Source organism: Pseudopodoces humilis, chromosome 4 (assembly GCF_049639895.1).
Source record: "Pseudopodoces humilis isolate 2021_Gansu_Grassland_sample_001 chromosome 4, ASM4963989v1, whole genome shotgun sequence".
NCBI classification, from domain to species: domain Eukaryota; kingdom Metazoa; phylum Chordata; class Aves; order Passeriformes; family Paridae; genus Pseudopodoces; species Pseudopodoces humilis.
This window is the reverse complement of record NC_142203.1, coordinates 45,518,071-45,531,690: the sequence shown is the minus strand read 5'-3', so window position 1 is coordinate 45,531,690 and position 13,620 is coordinate 45,518,071. Positions and strand designations below refer to the sequence as shown.

General features: G+C 34.6%; 1 protein-coding gene across 3 annotated transcripts in view; it reads left to right on the top strand.

Annotated features, from left to right (window-relative positions):
• The window catches only part of CCDC171 (coiled-coil domain containing 171), a 165,497-nt gene that overhangs the window by 67,253 nt on the left and 84,624 nt on the right, over nucleotides 1–13,620 (top strand). For all 3 annotated transcript variants that reach the window (XM_088054189.1, XM_088054188.1, XM_088054190.1), the window contains exons 17-21: nucleotides 2,483–2,987; nucleotides 3,722–3,838; nucleotides 8,731–8,957; nucleotides 9,662–9,841; nucleotides 11,507–11,692. In XM_088054189.1, the coding sequence (XP_087910315.1) occupies nucleotides 2,483–2,987; nucleotides 3,722–3,838; nucleotides 8,731–8,957; nucleotides 9,662–9,841; nucleotides 11,507–11,692 (1,215 nt within the window). The remainder of the gene's footprint in view (nucleotides 1–2,482; nucleotides 2,988–3,721; nucleotides 3,839–8,730; nucleotides 8,958–9,661; nucleotides 9,842–11,506; nucleotides 11,693–13,620) is intronic.

Genomic DNA, 13,620 nt, shown 5'->3' with positions numbered 1-13,620 from the left:
TGCAGCCTGACCTCGACTTTTGCATGGTTTCATGGGCGCTCCATCTGGGTTGCCCCATCCTTTCTGGTGTGCACAGAGGAAGTAACTTTCATCCAAACAAATGCCACACCTGAGCTCTATCACTGAGTGAAGATCACCAACTGAGCTAAGTGCTTGAGTTGGCAGGGCCTCAGTTTGCCCTGCCTGTGCGAACAGTGGCATGGTGCCCTGGCTCATGGCACATGGCTCATGCCCTATTTGCCCTCTCTGTTAATCACATTTCTGCTTGCTCATCCTCCCTGGGGGCAGCTTTAGTACATGTGGGGGTGGGCTCTATTCCTTCTACTGCTATCTATGCTCAGAACTCCAAAAGAAAAACGTTTTAAAGTCTCTGTGTCATTATATTTCTAGTTTTCAGTCCTGTTTCCATGCCAGAATAAAGGGTAAGGGTGTAGTAAGAAGTAGGATAAAATAGTTCTGCTAGTAGTGCCTGATTTTTTGTTGAGATTACTTGGAATTCATGAAGCTCTGCAACCCAGTGAGGTGCCTCTCAAAGCTCAAACACCAAAGGAAACCAGCTTGCCAATGTTTAGGAAGAAAAGTCCGTGTCTCTTTCAGGAACTGTGCTTTTAAGCTTTAAAGAAAACTCTAGAAACAGTGTCTGACACAGAGAAAGCAATTATTAGCCAGTAAAAGAAAGATCTATTGTCTTGCAAAACTTAGGTTTGTTAGAGGGTTTCTTATTTACTTTTGCATATTACCCTATCACAAAAAGCATAAAAAAACGCTTCAATTAGCAAGAACACTGAATGTTGGTATTGCTGTCCAACAACCCTGTAGGGATCACAGTTTGTTTACTTAGATATTGGCCTTTGACCTGTGATGGCTAGAAACCATAGGTTGTTTTCTAAATTTGGCTTACCTTTTCAGTTCCTTCCAGTCATGCTATCAGGGTTTTTATCTATAAAAATCAAACACCGTAAATAATGCAGTAGCACTGAAAGTATTGTCCATGTTCATACTTTATTTCAGCATAGTAAAGTGACATATGTGGACTGTAAATTGCATTTTGAAATTAAATCTTTTAGTGGCCTACTCTATTTTTGTATCACTTGAAGTATTTTAATAGCATTACAAATTATTTCCCTTCCAAAGAAATTATAAAATATTTATTTAGTCAAAGACATTTTGATCTGACTAGGGTACATCTCTATAGAGGCGTGGGATCTCCTATTTTCATTTTAGGGATAGCTGTGTATATTTTTTTTCCCTTTTATATTTGCATAATGGAGAAGGGAAAAGAAATTAGGATGCCCTGCTCACTACTTGTTTGGCACCTATACCAAAGAGAATATAGGAGAACATGGATGAATTTTGCTTTGCTTTAGACCACTGCTAAAAGGATTAATGTCACTTCACGTTTAACAAAATTGTCTATAGCTCTGAGAGTTCTAAGAAAAACTTAGCACAATCCTCAGTTTTCTTCATCATATGGGCTTGTAATTCCATCCATGTTTGCCTTTTTGTCAGCATGTATGGTAGCTGAAGCATTAGCATTTAGCTTGATCTTGTACATTCTTTGTGAGAAGTGCCTAAAATTTATTATCTCCCTATACCAGTGGAGCCTGTTTAAATGTAGTCCCTGTTTCAATCACAGTAGGCTCTCATGCTTCAAGAACACAGTTTTAGTCTCTGAGGTGACTTAGAGCGCCCAGCATTGTGTCTTGATTCCAGTACTGCAGTCTGCATCCTCTAACTGTAGTCCTGGCATTTCCTGACTTGTTACCATCTTCATTACTCTATACTGGTTTGCTATTTTAAATCTCCCTCTTTCCCTATTTCAAGGCATTTAGAGGAAAAACAATGTTCTGCAACTTAAAAAAGTCTACAATGGCACTAGGCGAAATAAAAACATCTGTATTACACTGTTCTTTTGAAAACTCAGTCCTGTATGAGACCTAATTAATCTGTGAATATATAAGTAGGGGGTTGATTACAAAGTAATTAAGAGATCACCTTTACTTCCCCTTTTCCAGCTGCTGCCAATCTGTCTACGTTTATGTTCCAGAGCATTCCTTATTTTTTTCCTCTCCTTTATTCTAACTTTATTTCTGCTTTGTTGAACAATGTTCTTTCTGAAATTGGAGCATATAATTGCTTACTGTTTAGTCAACTCATAAAACTGCATTGTGGACAACCAGGTGCAGGCTATTGGAGTACTAAGGAATATCATCAGGAACCAGAAATCCATTTGTAACTGAAGACTGTACAAACTTTACTAATACTGTTTGTTTTCATATATTTTTGTTTAGCTGTTTATTAGGAGAAATACTTTCATCGTCATTACTAGTAATATTTATTCCTTTAGTATATTACTTGAATGTGAAGAAAAAAAAGTGTTTTATCTAGGTAAAAATGATTTTGTTAAGTTAAAAGACTCATTGTTAATATTTCTTCTGGTTTTGTTTGGTTGTTTTTGGTTTTTTTTTCCCTCTTATCCCAGGAATACCAAAAAGCAGCAGAGAAAAATAAGAAAAAAATTTATATCCTTGAAAAAAGTCAAGAGAAATTGGCTCTTGAAAGCATTTCTGTGAAAAAGATGTTAACACAGTTTCAGAAGGAGCATTCCTCTCTCCTGGCAGCCTGTGCACTATTGGCAGGTGCCCTGTATCCTCTATATGGCCGACTGTGTGCTATGTGTTTCCAAAGAGACCTTCTCCAGCATCAGGTGAACATTTATGAGTTAGTGAACCAGAAGATTAGGACTCTTGTTCATGCTCTCTCTGATGATAAGGAAAACAATCAAGATGAAGCAAAACTTAAGAAAAGAAAATCCCAAGGCCTGATTCATGTATTCCGAAGAGCTGTGATTGCAGTTTTGGCAGCCAACAGACTTAAAGTTTTAGCACAGTCTTCTAGTTCTCTCTTCACCTGGACAAATGGCTTAAAGGAAGGCATTGGAATTCCAGTTTGTGTAGGAGAATCCAAAGGCAAACATAATCTGTCAAGTAAGCTAATTTTTTTCTTCTTTGATAAATGTTGTGTCAAATGACATGGTTAGTGAATAACATGTAGTAATATTATTTACAATAGAGTGTAAATACAAATTTAATGACATTTCAACAAATGTAATTTCTGAATTTGTAATTTTTAGTTAACTTGATAAATGTAATTTCCTGTGAAAGGAAATGCTTAGTCTGTTTAGAAACGCACATAAAGTTGCAAGTACATACATGAGCTCCCATTGTTTGATATCCTCAATATTTGCATTGTAGATTTCAGATCTAGGTGCTACTGCATCTGCGCCATGTGATAAATTTCTTGAAATGTTCCTACGTTATTTGCCAGCAATATATTTTTGAAAATTATTTTATCAATAACATGTAGTACTTATTTCCTACTGAAAAATACAAAGAAGTTTCTTACTGATTGAGGTAAAATATTATTGTAGGATTTCTGCGTTTCCTTTAGAGGTTATGTAGTCTTCTTTTCCCTTTCTGTTACCAAACCAGCTCATGCATCCACCTACAAAGAAAAATTGTATCAAAAATGCTTTCCAAACAGGAAGTTTAATCTATTTTTCTGGTTTAGTACTTGTGGAAGCATATTTAGTACAGTCTACATTGTCCTGAAAATAGTCTGTGGCTGATGTACTTCTAGCTTTAGTCAACTTCTGAAAGAGAAATTGTGTGCCTCATCTAAGTTATTCAGTTTTATTGGTAGCTACAATTCTATTCCACAGGTTGTGAAGAGGAAGAGCTCTACTGTGTGGAAGCACTCAATTGGTTTGCTAGTTCCAACCTCCTTGCTGCAATAATCAGTTCAGTCACTGAATTGCAGGATGTTGTTAACAAAACAGGTAATTTAAAAAGTATATTCTTGTATCTGAAGATAAAAAAAATAATCAGGATGGTTACATCATCTCCATTTTTAGGATTTATCTAAACTATTCTGGATCAAGTCTCCTGAGAGCTGTATTGATGGAACAGATTGAATTTTCTTTAGATGGTGGTATGATACTTTATCCTTTTGGTATATAGAGTCATGGGAAGAGAAGGCTGGAGAGTGCTTTTAGAAAGCATATATACCGCTTTGGCTGTTTGATTGTGAGATATTAAAAATAATCTACACCACATAAATATTTGGCTAGCCCATTTTTAAAAGCTTCCAATGAAGTAACTCTTAGAAGGTTCCTAGTTAGCTTGTTCCACTGGTCTAATAGTCAAGAAGTGTTTTCCTGGAGCTCAACCTAATATTTTTCCATAGATAAAATCTATGTCATTTTGTTTTTATTTGATTTGTGTGTTTCTTAAGTGCAGGCTCTGAAACTGGCGCATCTTCAACTTGGGATGTTACAGCCGCTGACTGAAAGGAAATAATTTCCTACTGTGTTTTATATGATATGAATTTAGTAGTTCCAAATCTGGAAAACAATTTAATTTCATGTATAATATTTTCGTGTGTTTGCTATCTTACAGTTTTTGAGAGAGAATAAAATGCTCTCAGTTTACACAATGTATAACAGTCCTCATTTTATGTCTCTACAGTGTTCCTTCTCTAAGTTTATGCTTAATTAGGTTTGTGTCTAGATTTCCTAATTTTCTCAGTCTGTGTTTGCATAGAATTCTGCTATGCCTATGAAAAATTGTAGTGTCATCCTCTGGAAATGTCACCTCATGATTCCCAGCTGTTAACTATTATCCTTAATTTATTTGCAGTGAGAACTGATGTAAGATTTTCTTGGTTCATCTGCATGGCTATCATCCTTAGTTCTTTGGTAACTTTTAATTTTGAAATATCAACAATTCTGTCAAGAATAAAGGCTGTTTAAGCAGGGAAAATTTATAGGAATAAATGGAAGTAGCAGGACAGGGATAAGATGATTCATTTCCCAGAAGCTTAATTTGCAAACTGATACCAGAAGACATTGAAACAGAAGTGTTTTGATTCAATTTCAGAAGCTCTCTTCTTTGGTCATTCTGTTTTCAGTAACTTAAATTTACATCCTTACAAAGCAAAGTTTGAACTGGATTCTGGATTATTTACAGGGTTTATAGTGCAAGTGTTCCTGTGTACAGAGTATTGTGTAGGAACAGCAAATTGCAGAATTGAGAGAAATGCAGCAGCAGCATGGATGTGCTGAATGACTGGTTAGAATGCCCTAAACGTCATGATATTTTGCCAGTTTGAAGTATTGAAAATTCTTCTGGTCTCTGCTAGATACCTCTGCACTCAACACAGGCTTGATTTTGAGAATTAGGAAGAACCATGCTGGGAATGTTACGGCCACAGTCAATTTGGTGATTCTTTCATATCTTACCTCTATTTGAAGTAATTTCCACAGAATCTCAAGGCCTAACTGCTCATATATTACTTGGAATTCTGTTGCTCATGAGATCAAGTCTCCTAAGAATCTTTGGTTCAAAAAATAATAAATAATTTAAAGTATGATATGAAATTTCCAGAAGTATTGAAGTAATTAGGCTCTGAAGGAATATATTTGAAAGCTTCCACACTTAGAAAATTACATTATATTCTATAAGTAACATTTTAAATAGGACTTAAATCTTGAAACCAACTTCAATGATGTTGGATTTCTTAAAAAATTGTAAATAGGCGATCTTTTCATATCCTTAAATAATGGCAGTTCCGGATTAGACACAGGCAAGAATAGTACAAGAAGGGGCTGTCTGGATCATCAAGATGGAATTCTGTGTCTTAGAAATTACAATTAAGATTCAGTGTCTTAGAAATTACATTTAAAGGTGGCTAGGTTCTGAGGAATCATTTGAGGCAGCTGAAGAAAGCCAAATGCAGATCACTCAGATGACACTGAAACTTTTGGGTTTGTACGCTCTGATTCGAGGCACCTTTCTTGATCTTTTAAATAAGCGGTTTTGTTTTGACATTGATGATCATTTCACTTCATAGTGTTAGTTAGTTTGGGTCTCATTCCAGCATGTCTTGGAATGATCTCTTTGCTTCAGTTTGATTCAGTTTCAATGCAAGTTCATTACAATGTTGGAGTTTTTTTGTTTGCTTTGATTTTTTTGTACGGTTAGATTTTAGGTTTGTTGGAACAAAATCTGTACTGTACTGATAAACCAGAGATGGTAATGGCCAGTATTTTCAATACAAATATCTCCAGCTGTTAAATATACAAAGCTTTAAAAGTTTTACATGAACATTTTAGTCTTGCATAGTACAAAGTTAATCCTGCTGACTTGGTGTTCAATTTCACCAAAAGTGAATAAACAAGAATTGTTTTTTCATCTTTCAGCGAAGTAATATTTGATACTTTTTTTTTCATTTGCTTAATGTAAGACTTGATTGTTCTTTGTAATGTACCTGAATTTGTGATAATAATTCCTTAGGCACATTATAATGTACATCATTTAATGTTTTTATTATAATTCTTCCATCCTTCATGGCAGGTACTTAAGATATATATACTTAAACAGTCTATTCTCCTCTCAGTTATTATAGATACAGTTCCTTGTGGAATTGATTTATGTTTTCATCTTTCAAAACAATCAGTAACTTACTTCAAAATATTTCTGTCTATTTATTCAAAGTTATTCTTCATAAAAACAATGGAAGACATGACTATTTATCCCTACCCCAAGAAAATACCTAAGCTTATGGATGCTGAACTTTACTGGTTAAAGGAAGTGCTTGTTGTGAAGTGGAATGACTGTTTGAAAATGCTACAACACAATTGCCTGAACTATTATTTTAAATTTACTTTTGATACAGTTAAATATGGGATTCTAGGCATAGGGATAGGGGCTGCCATGCTAGGTACTGCACATATGGAGAAACACTGTTTTCTGACAGGCAAACAATCTCATAAGCTGGGATAGCAAGTGGAAATACTGGGAAAAGTGAAGGAACAGTAGCTCTTTGACAGTCTCCTTTACTCGATATATAACAAAAATCGTGCCAAAGGACAGTTTTTGAGAATGTTTTGCCATCTTACATGGAAGGCCATAAAAACATTTTAGTTTTAATTTTAGATTAATTTAACTAAACATTCAACTAGCAAATGCATTCTGACTGGAGAAAAGAGACAGTCTTTGGAGCTGAAAGACAAGTATGACAGGATAATCTGTGATAAGAGTTAATTTGGTGAAGGTAGATTTTTCTTTTATGTGATCTGTAATAGTGAACCAGCAAAGTAAAAGAAAGGATCCTTTGCAAAGTAGACAGAGCATTGAAATAGAAGTTTTTTCTGGGTATGAAAAGAATAATTTTTTTTATTGAAAAGGATGTTTAGTTAGTTGATGTGTAAGATAAAAATGCCTCATAAGATTTTTAACTTTAAAGATGCTATTTTGGTCATGAAGAAAAGGCTACTAGTTGCTGAGGTTATGGAGAACATGTACTCAAAAATGATACTCCATTTAAGCACTGGAATCGCTGTAGTGGTCCTGTTTCAAAACCAAGCAGGAAAAGGGCTTTGAAAAGAAAATATTTGATTTTATCATGTGCTTTTTTTGTTATTGCTTACAGGTAAATCTCAACCTCACATGTAAATGATCTTTACAATGAAAATTGTAATAAAAATGTATCAATAATAATGTTCTGTTTGCCTTGTACCTTTGGCTTTTTCCTTCACAGTCTACAGACAGAAATTCTTTAACTTAAGCCAGAGTTATTTTTTTCTGTTTATACTCTTAAGTAAATATTTTAGTTCACTGCAGCAACAGGAGATCTGCTGTACTACTGAATGTAAATAAGCTCTTCCATGCTTGTCATCTTACACTGATGGTATCATAAGACAAGTAATGACAGATTAAGACCTGCCTAGCAGAGGGAAAACTAAATTACAAGACTTTTATTAAGGCATAAATAAACCTATTAACTGTTATCTGGAATACCAATTAGTGGAAGGAGCACTGACAATTTTATTTATCAACATTAAACACAATTATTAATTACAGACCTGACGAATCTAGCAGTAAGCAGGACATGTTGGGTGTGCTGGGGCCTTAAGTCCATTATATGAGAAGGATGATTACCAAAATCCTGTGGGGAAATACGTAATTGTAGCTGTAAAATTTTAATTGCCTTGGAATAAGGTAAATTATATTCTCTTGTCTCAGAATATAAATAGTGTGGCATTAAGGTACCAAGCCTCACTAATTTTGAACAGCAAATGATTTAGACATCTGTAGAGAAGAGGGATGAGAAATCAGGAAACTCTCAGAAATTTGCATTGTAAATATTACAATAAAGTGTAATATGTGATGTGCTATCACTTCTGACCTGACCTGACTTCCATTTGCTTGCATCTGTCTTGCATGTTTTCTGAATTACAAAATTAGAACACTGAAGAAAGTCTTTAGAAAGTATGGTGTTGGAGAACATAATAACAACAGTAGGCATGTTACTAGTTAACAAGTAGTCTTTGACAAACAAATCCTATTCTTTAGAATCTTATCCTACCTTCCCATTCATAAATTGATAGGAGTAGAATTTTCATTGCCAAATACACAATTCATCTTAAAGTCTCTCTCTGAGCTATTCCTTTGAACTCAGACTTACAGTCTTTAATGGAAAGTTTCTACTGAGTATCTTAAGAGATCATATATGCTCTATTTTTCACTGGAAGAAACTGAAACTAATAACCTACTTGATGTTTCTTTTCTGTGTTTTGGTTTGGGTTTTGTTGTTGTTGTTGTGGAGGGTTTTTTGTTTGATTGTTCATTTGGGGATTTTGTTTGTCTTTATTTTTTGTATTTTCTAAAGGTACAAAGTCCTGGCTTTCTGGAAAGTTACTTTTAAGTGCAGCCAGGAATTCATTTTCAAAACTTATGGACAAGCTAAATGTTGTAATGGAGATGGTTCCATTAGACCACAGCAAGTACATTGCCTACCTGGAGGAAGACTCCTTGGTACAGAGCTTGACTCGTGGACTTAATAAAATAAATACCCAGGCCCTGGAAGCTGGATTGTGTGACAGAGTATCCAGTCTGGTATGCATAATTGTAGTCCTAGTTCATGTAAGCAGTAGGTTCATGGCCCAAGTGTTAGGATGAAGCTCACTTGATAGTACCATTAGTTTTGTTTCAGTTTATAAGATTTTTACATTGAAATCAACTATGTAGACATCAGAAGTTGAATTCCTAACACCCAGAAGCATGAATATATTTTTTCTTTTATGTCAAAGAATTTTAAGAGATTTGATGTATCCAAGAAAAAGGGTTTTTTAAAATTTCTGTCAAAGTTGTATTTGCTTTGTAAGAACTAGCTTGATTTTGGCTTCAACTAAATGTTATGGGGTTGACTTTTTTGCTGTGCTTTTTTTTTTGGGGGTGGGGGGAGAGTTGTTTATTTGTTTGGTTTTTGTTGTTTTGCTTTTTTTCTGTTTTCTCCTGCTTTGTGTTCTATCTTTCAGTAAAAATAGCCTTCTTCCCTATAATCAGAGGGAAAGGAGAAACCTTCTGAAGTAATTGGTCTTTTATTGTGGGCCTTATCTAAAATAGTACTTTGTTGAAAACATTATTTTCAGTTACCCTCAGGAGTAGATGAAACAGGTTCACTTTTTTGCACTCCTGTGTCTTAGAGATGATGGACAAAATGAGAACTTTTTCTAATTTGCTTGGATATTACATGTGACTCTTTTATTGTTAAAATAGTTCATGTTAAAGCAGATAAATTTGTTATTTATTATTAATAGAAGAACATAGAATCCTTGCAGAAGCAAATATTTGAATTTACACAAAGACTTCATACAGCAGAAGTGGAACGCCGCTCACTGCGCCTACAACTTGCAGAATTCAAATCAAATTTCAGTGAGATGAAAAAAGAAGCAGACAAAGCCCAGAGCCTTCAAGAGCAATTAAATATGCATAAGCAAGTAAGTATATTTGATTTAGAGGTGACTGCTTATAAGATGTGTTTTTGTGTGCTCTTCTGAAAAATAAGTATAAAATCATTCTAATAATAAAATAATTTTACGGAACATTTGTGTTGTAAATGTCACTAAACTAGAATTCAGATGTGTTTAGAAAGGCTTCCCTTCCACAAGAGTTTCTGATTTGTAGAATGAGTTGTTCTTATAAATTACATGTTTGGTCTTCAGCAACCAGGTTGCTTCTGTATGTTGAAAATATTGATGTGATTTATATACCCAAAAAGCATTTATAGATTTCACTTCAGCAAAGTCAGCTACCATGAGGGCATTGAATAAGTATGTTCATGAGAACTTCAAAAGGTATGAACTCTGTGGATATTGTTGAATATTATGATAGACATTTTACTGTATCTTTGATGCCCTGAACTAGTTAATGCAAATTTTAGTGCGGCTGTTCTCATGAAGGACTAAGTTTATGGAAGGGGAAAAAAAGGCCCTCTTCTACATGCCTGCTAGTATATATGCACCAAATTCCTGATGCCTAGCTGTCACTGATCAATTTACTTAAACACTCTGCATTCGCTAACCTGTAAATAACATTGTCCAACAGGAGCAAGAAGACACAACAAAAAGGTTCCTTAACTGTGTGAAACCACTGTATTGTGACTAATGGACATGGTGTTTGAGGGGTTGGTGCCATTTGATGGGTTCTCAGACCCCTGTCATATGTACAGAACTGCACCTGCTGTCCTTGGAGGGGAAGAAACTTGTCTTGCTTTAGCATGCTGGAGGTTCACTAAGCACCTTTCCTACTATGTTTATTTCTTGTTGCAGTCAGAATTGAATATATGTTTGAAGTATTTGAGATAGTGAATAGTTAAAAAATCTTATACATATATGCTCAACAGGTATACAGTAAACCAAAACAGTTGTGGCCCAGAAAAAAGCAGTGTTTTCTATAGCTGTGACCAACAGTGGTACTGAAGCTGAGTTGGTAGACTTGTCAGTGTGTCCCACTCAAGACACTTGATTGCCCCATTTGGGACTTGATTGTCCTAATCAAGACACCAAGCAGAGACTATTTAACACAGGGTGTCAAATCCATTCTTTTTCCTGGTAAAATATTGGGGTTTTTTTACTCAGACAAAATTATACCTGCTTATTTTTGGTTTTGCTCATATTGGGTTTTATTGCTTACAGTTCTGAAACATTGTCACAAATTACCACAGTTTAGATTGCCTTTCAAATATAGACAAAGAGTTTACTTGAAGAACTATTTTGTCTTTCTGGAACAATTTTGGAAAGGGAGAAAGAGCTCAGGAAGACATTTACAAGGGTTAACAAGGTACACACGAAAATGTGGGACATTGATCTGCATATTTCCTTCTAAATATTGTTTCTTTGCGATCTAGAGTGTTAATTTGAATAGAATAGCAAGTGCATACTATTTAAAGTAGGCTGAATGCTATTTTGAAAAAATACAGTGAATAAAGTTGTCTGACCATTTTATTGCTTGGTGGTCTGTCTTTGAGTTAATAAACCTAAATAAATAATAACCTTTGGCATGCTTTTGTTTTAGAATTTAATGTGTTTGCAAGTGGAACTTGGTAAGTATGTAAACAGGTAAGTATAGTTACATAATCAAACACAATTTATTTCTCTCACTAGAAATTAATCACCCATGAGAGGTTTGAAGGTGTATGTCAAGAATTAAATAATGCATTACATCGGGAGCATCAGGCACAATTGCTTTTGAATGAACAAGCACAACAACTACAGGAGTTAAATAATAAACTAGAATGGCAATCCAGTGAAGAAGCAGATAAAACCCAAGTCTTAAGTGAATCTGTAAAGGTAAGAAGATTATTGCTCTAAATTAGGCACCTTTATTTTTTGGTAAATAAGCCAAATATCATCGTTTTTGTGCAAATAAAACGTAAATGCACACACACACACTACATAGCCCATTGAAATTTTAGAGTACTCGGAAACACTGTCAAGATTCTTCAAGGTATAACATCACTTTTCTGCTCTTGGAACTGGGTGATGTACACTAATATATGTGAAGTGTCTGAAATTTATAGGGGACACAGGTGACAGCAGATCTAGCTATCACAAGGTGTTTGCAATTTATATAAAAAATAAATTAAAAAGTACAGGGATACTTTGATTTTTGATAGAGGTCACAATAATTTTTTAAAACCTGAATTGTCTGTTCCCTGAATATAATATTAGGATGGAGAATACATTTGTCAGTTTGGAATGTGTGAGGTGACAATAGAGAGAAATCCTTTTTCATCAGAATTTAGAATTTTCTGTAGACATATTGAGTAATGAGGGAAAAGATTATGTTATTAGAATCTCTGATAATAAACAAAGGAACACAGATAGTATTAGAGGTTTAAAACCAGATGTATATCTAACATGGGAAGAGAGAAAAGGTTGTGATGGCAAGCCAGTAAAGGGTGGTGACCTGAGCTCTGCAGCTTTTATTTATTTTCTGTTTAAAGCAAGCTTTGCTGCTTGTGTCTGCTCTTCAGCCCTACTACTGTCTTTCCATCTTCCAGTATTTTTCTGTGAATTGACAACTGAGCAGAAGAGACTGCTTTACTGGTATTTTGAGAAATAGAAGCACTTGTAATTCTGAGTGAAAAAGTGCCAAGCAGGAGGAAAACCAAAATGATCCAAGCTACAAAACCAGTAGAAATGTCAGAAATATTGAAAATATAACAATGAAAGTGGATGTCAAGGAGGATGAGTTGCAGCAAAGTGGAGATCTGAAGTGATGTATAGTGGAGGATGCTGAAGGATGTTGTTAAATTTATTAAGGAAGGTTTTCACTAGTGGTATTATTTACTAAAAATTCCTTACCTCACTAAGGGTGAAAAACACTGATGTTTCCAATTTACTTGTTGGTTTTTGTGGGGTTTTTTTTCTCCCTCACAATTCCCTAGTTTTGAGTGTCTCATTTAAATGGAAGAATAAACTTGGTTGTGTTTTCAGGTTGCTTGTTAATTCTATTGCTATTTTCTTTCTGATATAACTGCCATGTATATACAAGCTGTTAGTCTTGTGTTTGATTTCTTTGAGAAATGCTTGATTCAAGATTTTTAAATAGCTATTAGGAATAAAAAGAATGGAAGGACTAGAAGACAAATCCTATTTGAAATCTTCATTTATGTCTACTTTTTATACATTAATACATGTTTTTTCACCATGTTTTACTTTGCCTAAAACAGACCTTTTCATTTATTTAGAGACAATTAAGAAAAAGGTCAATTGTAGGCAATTAATATATAGGAGGAGCTTTTAAACAAATATGTTACACAGATCACTGGATACTGAATTACATTTCACAGGTTCTCGTTTTTATTAATTGAAGGCTACATACCATTTTTTTGGAGACAGTCATAATCCTAAAATGCATCCTAATTCTACAGTCCTTTAACAGTTGTTTGGTACTGTAACAACTTTGTTTAGTGTAAAATGCTTATTGCTGAAAGCTTTAAAGATACAGTGCAATGTAATAATATAGGTGACATGATGAAGGCAAAGAACATTGGCAAATTAAACCTTAGGGCTGACGTTTACTACTTACAGGTACACTGATTTGGTTTCTTACCTTGTAATTCAGTCCTTCCCACTGATGAGTTTTTAACCAAATTTAAGTTGTAGGCTTGTTGCTGTGTACTGTCCCTCAGCTTTGAATATTAATTGATATCTCTTAATTTCTTCATGAAATTTGCTACAAAAGATAGCACAAAATGGCTTTTTGGTTGTAA